Below are 11,690 nucleotides of genomic sequence, written 5' to 3'. Positions count from 1 at the left end.
ACGACCCTATGAACAAAAGGCCTGAAGCCCCTCTACAGCTGTCGACATTTATCAAAGTTCATAGAGCTTCCAGAGGCATGTTGTTTAGGAAGTGGATGCCACTCCTGCTTCCAAACTTCTCATAGTATATTATTGTTATGTGCTATCAGGTCACCTGCCATGTACAATGACCCTGTGCATGGCAGTTCTGAACCCCTCCCTGTCCTGATTAAGGTCGTAGTGGTGGATCAATGACAAACACAATTTTCAGGTTGTAGTGTACAATCCATAAAGGCATACCCTCTGGAAAGCCTCACACTCCAGGTCTGTCAGCTACAGGACTATCTGTAATACAAACTTACACTTAGAAAATATTTTCACATCACTGGCCCAATGTATGATCGCCAGGGTGTAGCCTCTTCTAGCAACATTCCCGACGTGAGACGAAGCTTCCAGATCTTTGCCTCCAAGGGGCATTCTGGCCAAGAGTCATACTTGACTCATGTTCATGTTCAGCTCAGTAGTTTTATTATCAACGTGAACATGTAGGGAGCCTCCCGGATAAAATACATTGATTGCCCTGTCAGGTCTCGACCATCCAGATGAGACAGTGCCCTAGCGTGTGGTCTGTCGTTTGGACTTGACATACAGTGTAAGGAAGAGTTATCTTCACATTCCACATAGGAGCACATAATAAAAGAGACATAAATAATCTCACTTTTATTTAGTGGCAGAGGGATGGACTTAATAGCTTATACAAGTAAATTATCACTTAAATGTATAATTGTCCTAATTCCAATGTTGCTGGCTCCTGTGTTTGATCAGAGGGATTTTTTTAGTTGCTGAACTCAAGCATCTTATATTTAATATATTAGTTGCCAGGAAGCCTATTTAAAAACCCAAGGAATGAGCCTTTAAACTAACAACTCTTTTGGACAATCTTAAGTATCTTAAGTTGCATTGGGACAATTCATAGCTTGGATTAGATGAAAATGTATAACCTGGGGTTGAAAAGAGAGAGAACTTTCCCAACTGCTTGGGTTATGAGAACAAGTGGGACAATTAGAGGTAACAGGTTCAGAGGCCTCAAAAATTGTCCCCACCAATATTCCTATAAAATTTCAACATTTGTTGAAATTGAGTTGTACTAGTTTAGATTTGCTCTGACATAGGTTGGCAGTGTCAGGTGTGGAAAATAAGATTCCCTTGATTAAAGAGACTGGTAGTTAAGAAGGCCTCCTGTTTGTGTACTGGAGAAGCAGAAGCATTTCATCTAATTTCTTACGCGTAGGGGATCCTTTTAGGCTGGTGAGCTTGAACTTTTACAATCGTAATTTCAGGGGAGACTAGCCAGGCTTATTGTTAGATTTTCTTAGGCCAGTGCTCAGACTTGGTAAGGATAAGCAGTTTAACTTGCTGAGTGGAGGTACCTTTAGGGTGGGGGTGACTTTAAAGAACCCCAGTAGAGGTTGTGATGGTGTATCCAACCTGATACTAAGAGCTGGGGAGAGCAGGTTTTAGGTAAGAGTCATCTACAAAGCTCAATCAGGACTATTGAAAGGGATTTCTTTTAGTCATATTTGGTGGTGGTGGTGGTGTGATGTCAGGTTGTTCCAGCAAGTCAAGGCAGCTGTGCATAAGGTGATCTTCATTGTCAGTTCTAGAGGGTAGGGTGACAAGATTAAAATAAACCACAGCTATATTCTAGTATTTTTATTGTTGACTGCTTTGAGTTGACTTATAGCGACCCTATGAACAAAAGGCCTGAAGCCTTTCTACAGCTGTCAATCAGCCTTTATCAAAGTTCACAATTCACTGCTGTTAGGTCAACTCTGACTCCTAGCAAGACTCCAACTGGTTTCCCAGGCAAATATCTTAATGAGAAGAAATCTTTTTCCTGTAAAGCAGCTGGTGGATTCAAACCATTGACTTTTTGGTTAGCTGTGTAACGTGGAAGACACAATACTACCAGAGCTTCTTAGTCTACTATCAGATGAAGAAAAAAAGGTGAACTTTATAACCAGCTGATATGACAGCAACATCATACCTGATATAAACATGTATCTGTGAAGGTCTCCAGTATTATAATACTGGTGGTGCCTTCTACCAAATTGGCTGTAGCAGCTGCTGTTTGGAGACAAGATGGGTAGCCTTTGGCTACAGGATCAAGCTGAAGGCTTTCATAGTCTACAGGTCTTTTATTTTAAGGAGCTCTGGTGGCCTAGTAACATGCTAGACTGCTGAAAGGTTGGCTGTCTGAATCTTACCAGAAAAACAGGTTTCTCTCGTCCTGTAAAGATTTATAGCTTCAGCTCTTCACTGGAGCATTTGTTAGAACCAAGCCAAGGCAGTGGGTTTATTTAATTTTGATGGGCTCTTCTCAGAATGATATTGGTATGTCAAGTCACACTTGACTCAAGGGCACCTAACAACAGCATCGTTTGGGAGACTACAGAAGCAACCACTAACACTAAACAGCTCCAACAAGTGAGGGGTCTCCCCACCCAGGTCAAGAATGCTAGGTCAGCTCTGGACCATACCTTAAGAGTCCCTGATGCTCAAGCTGCAGTTCTGAGGTCTGCGTGCAAAAGACCAGGTGTGCCTGTTCAGGTTCATCTACTCTAGTGCTAGCTCTGGGATAAGGAATCCAACCCTGCATCCCATAGTGCTTTCTTTCATGGAGATGTGTCTTACACTCTTGTAGGAATAGCAAATATTTTCCAAAAAGGGTATTTCATCAAATTGAAGAGAGATCATTATTTTTAAGTACCTTGAAGGTAGAATAAAAACAATTCCCTTTAAGTTAGGATATAGTATTGAGCCCAATTTCAGAGGTTTGGTCATATGAAAATTTTTTATACAGACTACAGTGTTTAAGAGGTAGTTCTGGAGCTGCAACTATAATCCCAGAGGTTCACGGTTCGAATCCACCAGATGCTCTGCCGGGGAAGGAGGGACAATCTCCTCCTGTACCAGTCAGATCTGATTTGACGGTACACGCACACAAAAATAATAAAATAAAATAAAAATTAAAAAAAAAGAGGTAGTTCTGAGACATTTATATGTTATATGTGGGAGAAAAAGAATGAGGCAGCTCTTTTACACTTTAAAAATATTTTACTTAAAATGCATGTTATAGAATTATGCTATAATGACACAGCATCTCTATAAATATGACAATAACTATGTTATGAATACTGGACTCTTACACAATGAGACCTACCAGTTAGTTCCTGTTACGTAGCATATTCACAGTAGTCTAGGATAATGTAGAGGAAAAACTGGCTAAGAACAAAAGCAGGGTCTGTGTGCGGTTTTAGTACATAAAAATACAGCATTTTGTCTTGTAGAGAAGGTAAATTGTTTGACGAATACAGGCTTTTCATCTAGGCATCTGAAAGCAAAACAAATTAGATCCTTATTTCAACAATATACTGTCATCTAACATTGTAGTAATGATCAATGAACAATATAAATTAAACCAGATTTTACATACTATTAAAGAAATTATGCCTGACAGGTCAGATTCCAAAAGTTAATTTCTTAAATCAGGAATATGCAAGTCCACTGAAGCATACACAACTGTCTCAAGTTGACTTCCAACGCTCAATATATTTACATGAAAATATACAGCAAAGAAGACAAAATCATCTTATCAACAGTGCAAAATAATTTTCCCAAAGTCCACTTGTGAATTGCATAAATTCTACAGACTGTAACTTAGTATCATACAGGATGTCCTTAGCTGTTACTAAGAGAGCCCACTCAATCAACTGGCTTTCACAAAATCAATTTGAAATTAATTCATCTATCACAGAAGTCCAGAGGTGGTGTAGCTACAGTGCTGGTCAAACCAGTGGCCCTTGCCACCATTCAGGTCTCAGGGTCTCCCAGTCTCCTGCTTCTTCACTGTGGAGAGACATAACCAGGGGTCTGTCACATGCACGCAAGGGCTCACTGAAAGCCAGGACCCCAATTCACTCTGCAGGATTCCTTGAATCTTCAAGAAAAACTTTTTCAGAAATCATCTAAAGATATCCCTTTTATCTGTACAGACATGGGTTCATTGAGCACATGAAGCTAATCTCTGATAGTCAATGTGGAGTTTTCATTATTGATCAAAACAAGCCAAGATTTATCTCATCTCCTGAGGTAGGCAGACTCCCAAACTTTGCCAGTAGATGAAAATGAGGGAGTGACTAGGTCAGTCACCTGACCATGTCTGCCACACGCCTGTATTCATTTCTGAGCAATGAGGTCAGTAACAGGAAGGAACATGCACAATTTTCAAAAGCCTATCACACCAAATAAAAATACAGGTAATTCCTAAATCACGTCATATTTGTGCTCTGCATACTTCTATGTAGGCATCCAGATAAAACATAATAAACAATATAAAAAAATGGGAATATTTTAAGTGCATTTGAAAACTGTATAGAGTGCAAAGAATACTACAGCTGTTTCTCACTGAGGGAACCTTCTGGAATTAGCCATTTAAAATTATATTTTCTAAATATTATGCATAGATTTATCTTTTGCTTGGATACAGATGAAAGCATTGTAAAAACCACTGGCTTCATTAGAGAAGATTCAGCCCATTAACAATAACAAAACACACCTAAAAATGCTAAAAAAAGTCTTTTTAAAAAAGTTTATGTCTGCAATTTTAATTTCAATGTGAAGATGGAGATGAAGTTATTAACATGGTACTGCCATTCAGAATGGCTAAATTTTACCATACTTTTAGCAATCTAATTGAGGATATTCTTCACCTTTTCCAACAGAACATACAAATTCTTGTAACATAGCATACTAAAATTACCAAGTAAATGAAAATACACTTTCCCTACTGCAGGAACTGCAGTTGAATGTTTAATGTTGCCATTTTGGTCAACTATTCTGATGATATTACAGTTTCTGTTTTACAAGGAGACCAGCTGCTTATAGCAGAGCTTTTCCAGGATTTTATATACATGTTGTTTTTAAAAAATATTTGCAATGTGAAACAGTTTAACAATTCCCAAATGGGGAGTAAGTTTTCCACATTCCTTAAGTTAGGAAATTTCACCTTGGTATGAATTCCCTGATATATTAAATACCTTTAATTTACAGCAAAAGTTTATACACATAATAAATATTTATATATCTTTTGACTCCTGTACAACTTGTATCCAGTGAGTTGTGTGCTCTTGCTGAAGAGTTCTATTCTGTATTTTCAGTAGCAAGTCTGAATAATGTACACAGGCTCTTCCACACTCACATGTGTGAACTCTTCACGGAAAGGGTTTTATGGCATAAAATAAAGCCTGACTTCAGATAAGCCTTTCCACATCAATCACACTGATGTTCTCACCTTTCCTATGGATTCTCTGATGGCTGTTGAAAGCTGACTTGTGGTAGAACTTCTTCCCACACTCAGTACATTCATAGGGTTTCTCTCCTGAATGAGTCCTGTAGTGCACAGTAAGGTATGACATCCGAGAGAAGGCTTTCCCACATTCATTACATTCAAAGGGTTTCTCTCCCGAATGAATTCGATGGTGTATGGTTAGATAGGACATCTGAGAAAAAAATTTTCCACACTCATAACATTCATAGGATTTCTCTCCTGTGTGTGTTCTCTGGTGTCTGTTAAGGGCTGAATTCTGGCAGAAGGTTTTTCCACACTCACTACATTCATAAGGTTTCTCTCCAGAATGAATTCTGTGATGTATCGTGAGGTATGACATCTGAGAGAAGAACTTTCCACAGATGTAACATTCATAGGGCTTCTCTCCTTTATGAATTCTCTGATGCCTACAAAGAGCTGAGTTCTGGTAGAAGGATTTCCCACACTCGTTACATTCATAGGGTTTCACTCCTGAATGAGTTCTGTGATGTACATTGAGGTATGACAGTTGAGAGAAGAGCTTCCCACACTCATTACATTCATAGGGCTTCTCTCCTGTGTGCACGCGCTGATGTCTCATGAGGGCTGAATTCAGGTAGAAGGTTTTCCCACACTCGTTACATTCATAAGGCTTCTCTCCTGAGTGGGTTCTATAATGGACAGTGAGATAGGACAACCGAGAGAAAAACTTCCCGCATTCGTTACATTCATAGGGTTTTTCTCCTGTGTGTGTTCTCTGATGAGTAGTAAGGGTAGACTTGCGGCAGAAACATTTCCCACATTCGTTGCACTTGTAAAGTTTCACGCCTGTGTGGATTTTATGATGATCATTCAGTGCTGACTTCTGGGAGAAAGTTTTTGCACAGTAATGACACACATAGGGTCTCTCTCCTGAATGGGTCCTCTGGTGTTGTGTGAGATGAGTCTTCTGGCAAAAGGATTTCCCACAATAGTTGCACTCATAGGGCTTCTCTCCTGAATGGGTTCTCTCATGCTGAATGAGGTGTAACTTTTGATAGAAAGTTTTCCCACATACACTACATTCATAAGGCTTCTCCCCTGTATGTGTTCGTAGATGTACAGTGAGGGTTCCCTTCTGACAAAAGGACTTCCCACATTGATTACATACAAAAGGTTTCTCGCCTGTGTGAGTCCTTTGGTGGATGATAAACTTTGATTTTTTACAGAACGATTTCCCACATTCGCTGCACTCATAAGGTTTCATTTCCATATGGGGTCGCTGATGGACACCTAAGTTTGACATCTGCAGGAAGGCTATTTCAGGTTCATTCCACTTACAGGGTTTTTCCTCCATGTGATTAGCGAAAACTGTCTCTGTCTGAAAAGCTTTCTGGCATTGAATATACTCAAAAGGTTTCTCCATAATATGAATTTTCTGGTAAACACTCTCATCATTTAGAGCATCAGGTTCCTTATTTTGATTAAACTCATAAGACTGATCAACTGGATGAGTTTTCTCAAGCTTAACATGGAGAAGTGACTTCCCACACCCACTACATTGATTGGGATTCATTCTTGCATAGCTTCCATCACTACTAATATAGCTTGACACAGATGTTAAACTCTTCTCACATGAGTCACATTTATAAGAGAGTCTTCTTAAAGGATCAGGGCTTGTTTCCACATTAACCGTCTTAACAAGCACACTGCCTCTCTCTTCCACCACAGGCTTGCTGAGGGGCACTGTGTGCCCTGAAAGTTCACCTTCATTTTCCTGGATTCCATCTGTCATGTCATCAACTTTCTGGGCTTCTTCTAAAAAGAGGAGAAATTAACAGAACTTTATACACCTTCCAACACAGGAGACTTGTAGGACTTATCTTATTGGGAGGGGAGTGATGGTTTTGTAGACAGAGAGAAATAATTCCAGATGTACTCTGAACTTCTTAAAATTATTTTTGTAAAATAAACACACTACCACCACCTCCTCCTCTTCCTCCACTAGCACCACACACACACTTCTCTCTTTCCTCTGAAATATGAGAACAGGGAGGAAGCAAACAGACAAAGAACATAAGTACCTGCTTCTTGCTACTTTGTAAAATTCAGTTAAAAATGGGCCATAAAAGGTCAAATACAAATGAAATGTCAGCAGACAAATGATGTTGAAGGGATGGGTGACAAGAAAGAAATGAAAGGACTCACAGCAAAGAGAGGGTAAACTGATAGGATTACAAAGACAGCGGAAAATGTGTTTTAACTTCATATCAAACTTGGACCAAGATATTACAATCTGAGGCTTCATCATTTTACACTAAGATTTTTTTAGCATCTTCATCAGTCTAATTAAAAATCTCTCCCACCCCATTCTGTTTTGCATAGTAGTGTCATATGAACCTTCACCCAAATTCTCCAGTGCTTACAGGAATAGCCCTACAATCTGGGGACTGTCTACAATTTAGTTCCTCAGGTACATTTAAGTCCAGCAGGAAGTATTAAGAGACCAAATGACATGCTACCCTTTCAAAAATGTCACATATCTTAAATATTCATATGATGTTATGATTTGATATTGAAGGCATTCTATTAAATTACATCTGTTACTATTTGGATACTATAACATGCTCAGTAAATGCAGCAAGTATTTTTGCCATTCTGTCTCCTTACAATTGTCTTAAAAAGTTCTGTCTCCAGCATTCTAATTACCTATGAGTGTGAACAGTGCTTAATTTAGCATAGAAACCTGACTGGGATTTGACAATCTCTCTTTAAAACAATTACTTTCATTTTCATTTATCTTATAATTGTGTGACTGTACTTGACTATTATTCTTGCTACTAATCATCTTGCCTTTAAGCCTTCTAAGGAGCAGCCTGGGCTGCACTTGCTTGTTCTTTTGGCAGTCCATGATAGACTGGATACCATGGAGATAAGGATGGTGAAACTTTGTCTGAAACACTTTGGATATTTTATCAGGAGTCATCAATTCCTGGAAAAAAGACATCAAGATGAGAAAGACAGAGGGCCAGTGAAAGAGAGGATGACCCTCAACGAGATGGAGTGACACTGTGACAGTAACGATGGATTTGAGCATCCTGAGGTCATGAGGATGGTGTAATCAGGGCAGGGTTCCAATCTGTTGATTTTAAGATTGCTATGGATTGTAGTCAACTCAATGACACCTAAAAGCAATAACAACAATCTATCATCTACAGTAAGTAAAACTGTATCAACCTTGTCTTCCAAAATCTACAACTTCCCCCAGCCTAGTGCCAAAACATCAACACATGATACGGAAAAAGAAAGAAATGCAATTCTGAAAAATGGTACTTTTCACCACCTGGATTAACAGTTTGGTTCCAAGCTATCATACTAGTCTACCAAAAGTAGCTTCTGTTCTAGGGAGTGATTTCCAAGAAATGACCAACTCATTTTCAACCACAACATTGTGCTTGTGCTGTTTCACTCATTTGGTTGATTTCTAGTCTTGAACTACTCAAAATGTGGTTTTTAGGATTAACAATTGTTCTATGTTCTAACAAACAAGACCTTAACAAATCCTTTTTCTAGACTTTTGTTCCATTTCCCCTTAAAGGAGAAAATAACACTGTGGATAATATTTAAGCACAAGGTGGTTCACTTGGAACATAAACATTTGGTGCAAAACACTGAGCTTTAAACTACTTCACACAACTCTGTTCCCTTTTAAAACAAAACCTGTATCATAAAAGGTTATCACTCTATTTCCTTTCAACTCAAGTGGAAATGATGTTTATAACCCAACTGATATGTGTATATGGGTAAATTTGAAGTACTGGTAGAATATATGGAGGTGAGACCTTGGCATGTGTATGTATAAATAACAGCTGAAAAAAATTAAGAAGATTCTTTCACCTACTTGGATGAACAAATTATCAAATAGATAAATATGTACTTTATGTTGCATAATACACTAAAGGAGGAAGACAGTGCCTTCTCTTTACAGGGTTCTAGTTCAAGAGAAGAAAAAATTCAATCAAAAATTATATAGGTTCAAATGTGATCAAGCCTTAATTTTTAAGGCAGCGCCACAGGGTAGAATCAAATGTAAGTGGAAGAAGAGACTGGGGTTCTAATAAGAGAAGGGAAGATTTCAAATAGTTGAACAACTTTCCCTTGGACTTTAATGTGTTACCTAAGGAAGCAAAAAACCCAAACAAAATGTAAAGCGGTAGGGACCGTGATCATATGAAAATAATACATTAAGAGTTCAGTAGGAGTTTGGGGATAAATCAGAAAAATAATTTTGACAGGTGAAACAGGGCCGTATTGTGGGGATCCTGAAAGGATAAGGAATTCCAATTTTCTGTAGGGAGCAAGAAGAAATCATTATATGCTTATTTTGTGAAGCTGCCAGCAAGACTGACTGAAGACTAAGATAACCACATCTTACAATTCCATTAGGACTCACAGCCACATATCCACAGCAAAATAAAGCTTTGTTTACCATCTGTCAAAGGGACCTGAGACTCTAGGGAAGATAAATTAGGACATGGCGTGTGGAACACAAGCCAACAGTCATGACAAAAGCTGTGATACACGAGGAGGTATCTCAAGGTGTTTCTATAGGGGTCACCAATGGGGAAGGATGGTGAAGCGTAAATGCAGGAAATAACGGGATGTGGGAAAGGAGGGAAATCATCATTTAGAGAAGTGACCAATCTCATTTCAGACATAATGAGAATGAAGGAGTGTTGGACTTCTATCACAGAGAAGACTGGACTAGGTCACAGGCTGGACAGGGGTTTTTAGATGAGGCACCAAACTGCATATGGTCAGCATGAGGACAAAATCCGGAAACTCTTCAGGCAGGAGATTGGAGGACCTCATTGAGCAACTCACAGGACAACACAGAAGGTAGAAAGAGGTCCTCAAGAGACATGCTTGGGGGGGCAGAGAAGGTGGTTAATGCATAAGTAAGAACAGTGAAAACCCAGTCTGGCTGGAAGTTATATTTAAAATCATGAAACAGAAGAGTAAATAAGAAAATTGAGATGAAAACAAATAGGAGGAATAGGGAGACCTGTAACTGGTCACCAAACAGGAATGGATTTCAGAATCACTGAGCAGTGTACAACAAAGAAGGGAACAGGTTTTATCAGGTTAGACACAAAATGGAGAGTTGGCATCTCACTTCAAAGGAAGACATGAACCATAAAAATGGACAGGAACTTCTCTGAGGCATTTCACAGGTAAGGGGAAGAAAAGCAGGAAAGAAATTAAGAACACAAGAGTCACATAAGTCACTGCTTTTATGACAGACCTAGGAAAGCCTACAAACAAGGCAATGGTAAAGAGTTATTGAAAACACCACTGGGAGAGAGTCAAGACCCAAGGCTGAAGAGGAGGAAAGGACTACTTCCCAGGTCGTGGCCAGCAGGGGAAAGCTCTGTGACACAAGGTTGGTGGGGAAGGAAGGCAGGGGGAGATGGAGCTATCTAGGCATACAAGTAACTATTTTCTAAAGGTTTGGGAACATTTAAAAAACCTAGAAAAACACTTCCAAGTTACCAGACTCCTCACTGCCTCGACTAACACACCTGGATAACTCGGAAGTAGGAATTCTCCATCTACTATCCATGGCTCTTCTCCTTGTTCCAACTTGGTGATAACATCCGGTTTGATAATGGGCTGCCCTGTTGGTGAGAAATGGAAGAGAACTTGAGGCTGCTGCTTGGTTTTGGGGTCCCTGTCACACAAGGGACATGCTGCTGCACCAGCTGCACCACGGACATGCCTACCTGGGCTTTACCAAATTTACCACCTTTCTTTAGGAAGGGAAATACAAACACGCCCTGCCTGGTGCCAAAAAGAGGTGAACACACCTGTCCCACAGCAGGTAAAGCCATTCTGTTTGAGAGCAACCTGTGTATGTCAGCCACTCTCCTCACCCAGGGAAATGAGGTGGCTGTAGTTCTCCAGCATCACGTCCCTGTATATGGTCTTCTGCGCAATGTCCAGTCGCTGCCACTCCTCCTGGGTGAAGTCCACGGCCACATCTCTAAACGACACTGACCCCTGTAATGGCACCAAAACTGGAATTAGTTGACAAAGGACAGGGATGCAGGACAAGCACACACTCAGCAGAGATGCTAACACAGATGTTATGTACTTTATCCCCCATGTGAGGGCTGTGGTAGGAAAGGAAACACTATGAGGGTTGGTTTAGCCTGTGCTCAAAGACAGACAACAGTGGCTCCTGCGTGGGCTGAGAGCCAGCTGCCAGGGGCAACAAGGTGCACACACACGTGTGTACACACACACACACACACACACACACACACACACACACACATATACACATAAATGACCCTGCTGCTGA

At 39.9% G+C, this 11,690-nt stretch overlaps 1 protein-coding gene across 1 annotated transcript; it reads right to left on the bottom strand.

Moving 5' to 3' along the window:
- Positions 1-5,291: 5,291 nt before the first annotated feature.
- On the bottom strand, positions 5,292-11,383 carry ZNF12 (zinc finger protein 12). The gene is given in 4 exon segments (XM_006903595.1): positions 5,292-5,416; positions 5,990-7,144; positions 10,909-11,004; positions 11,260-11,383. Coding segments are annotated over 4 exon segments (1,410 nt in total). The 5' UTR covers positions 11,294-11,383.
- Between the last annotated feature and the right edge of the window lie 307 nt (positions 11,384-11,690).

This window comes from Elephantulus edwardii, unplaced genomic scaffold (genome assembly GCF_000299155.1).
Source record: "Elephantulus edwardii isolate Elephantulus edwardi_28Jun2011 unplaced genomic scaffold, EleEdw1.0 scaffold00080, whole genome shotgun sequence".
NCBI classification, from domain to species: domain Eukaryota; kingdom Metazoa; phylum Chordata; class Mammalia; order Macroscelidea; family Macroscelididae; genus Elephantulus; species Elephantulus edwardii.
The sequence above is the reverse complement of the archived record's forward strand: the minus strand, read 5'-3'. Positions and strand labels throughout refer to the sequence as shown.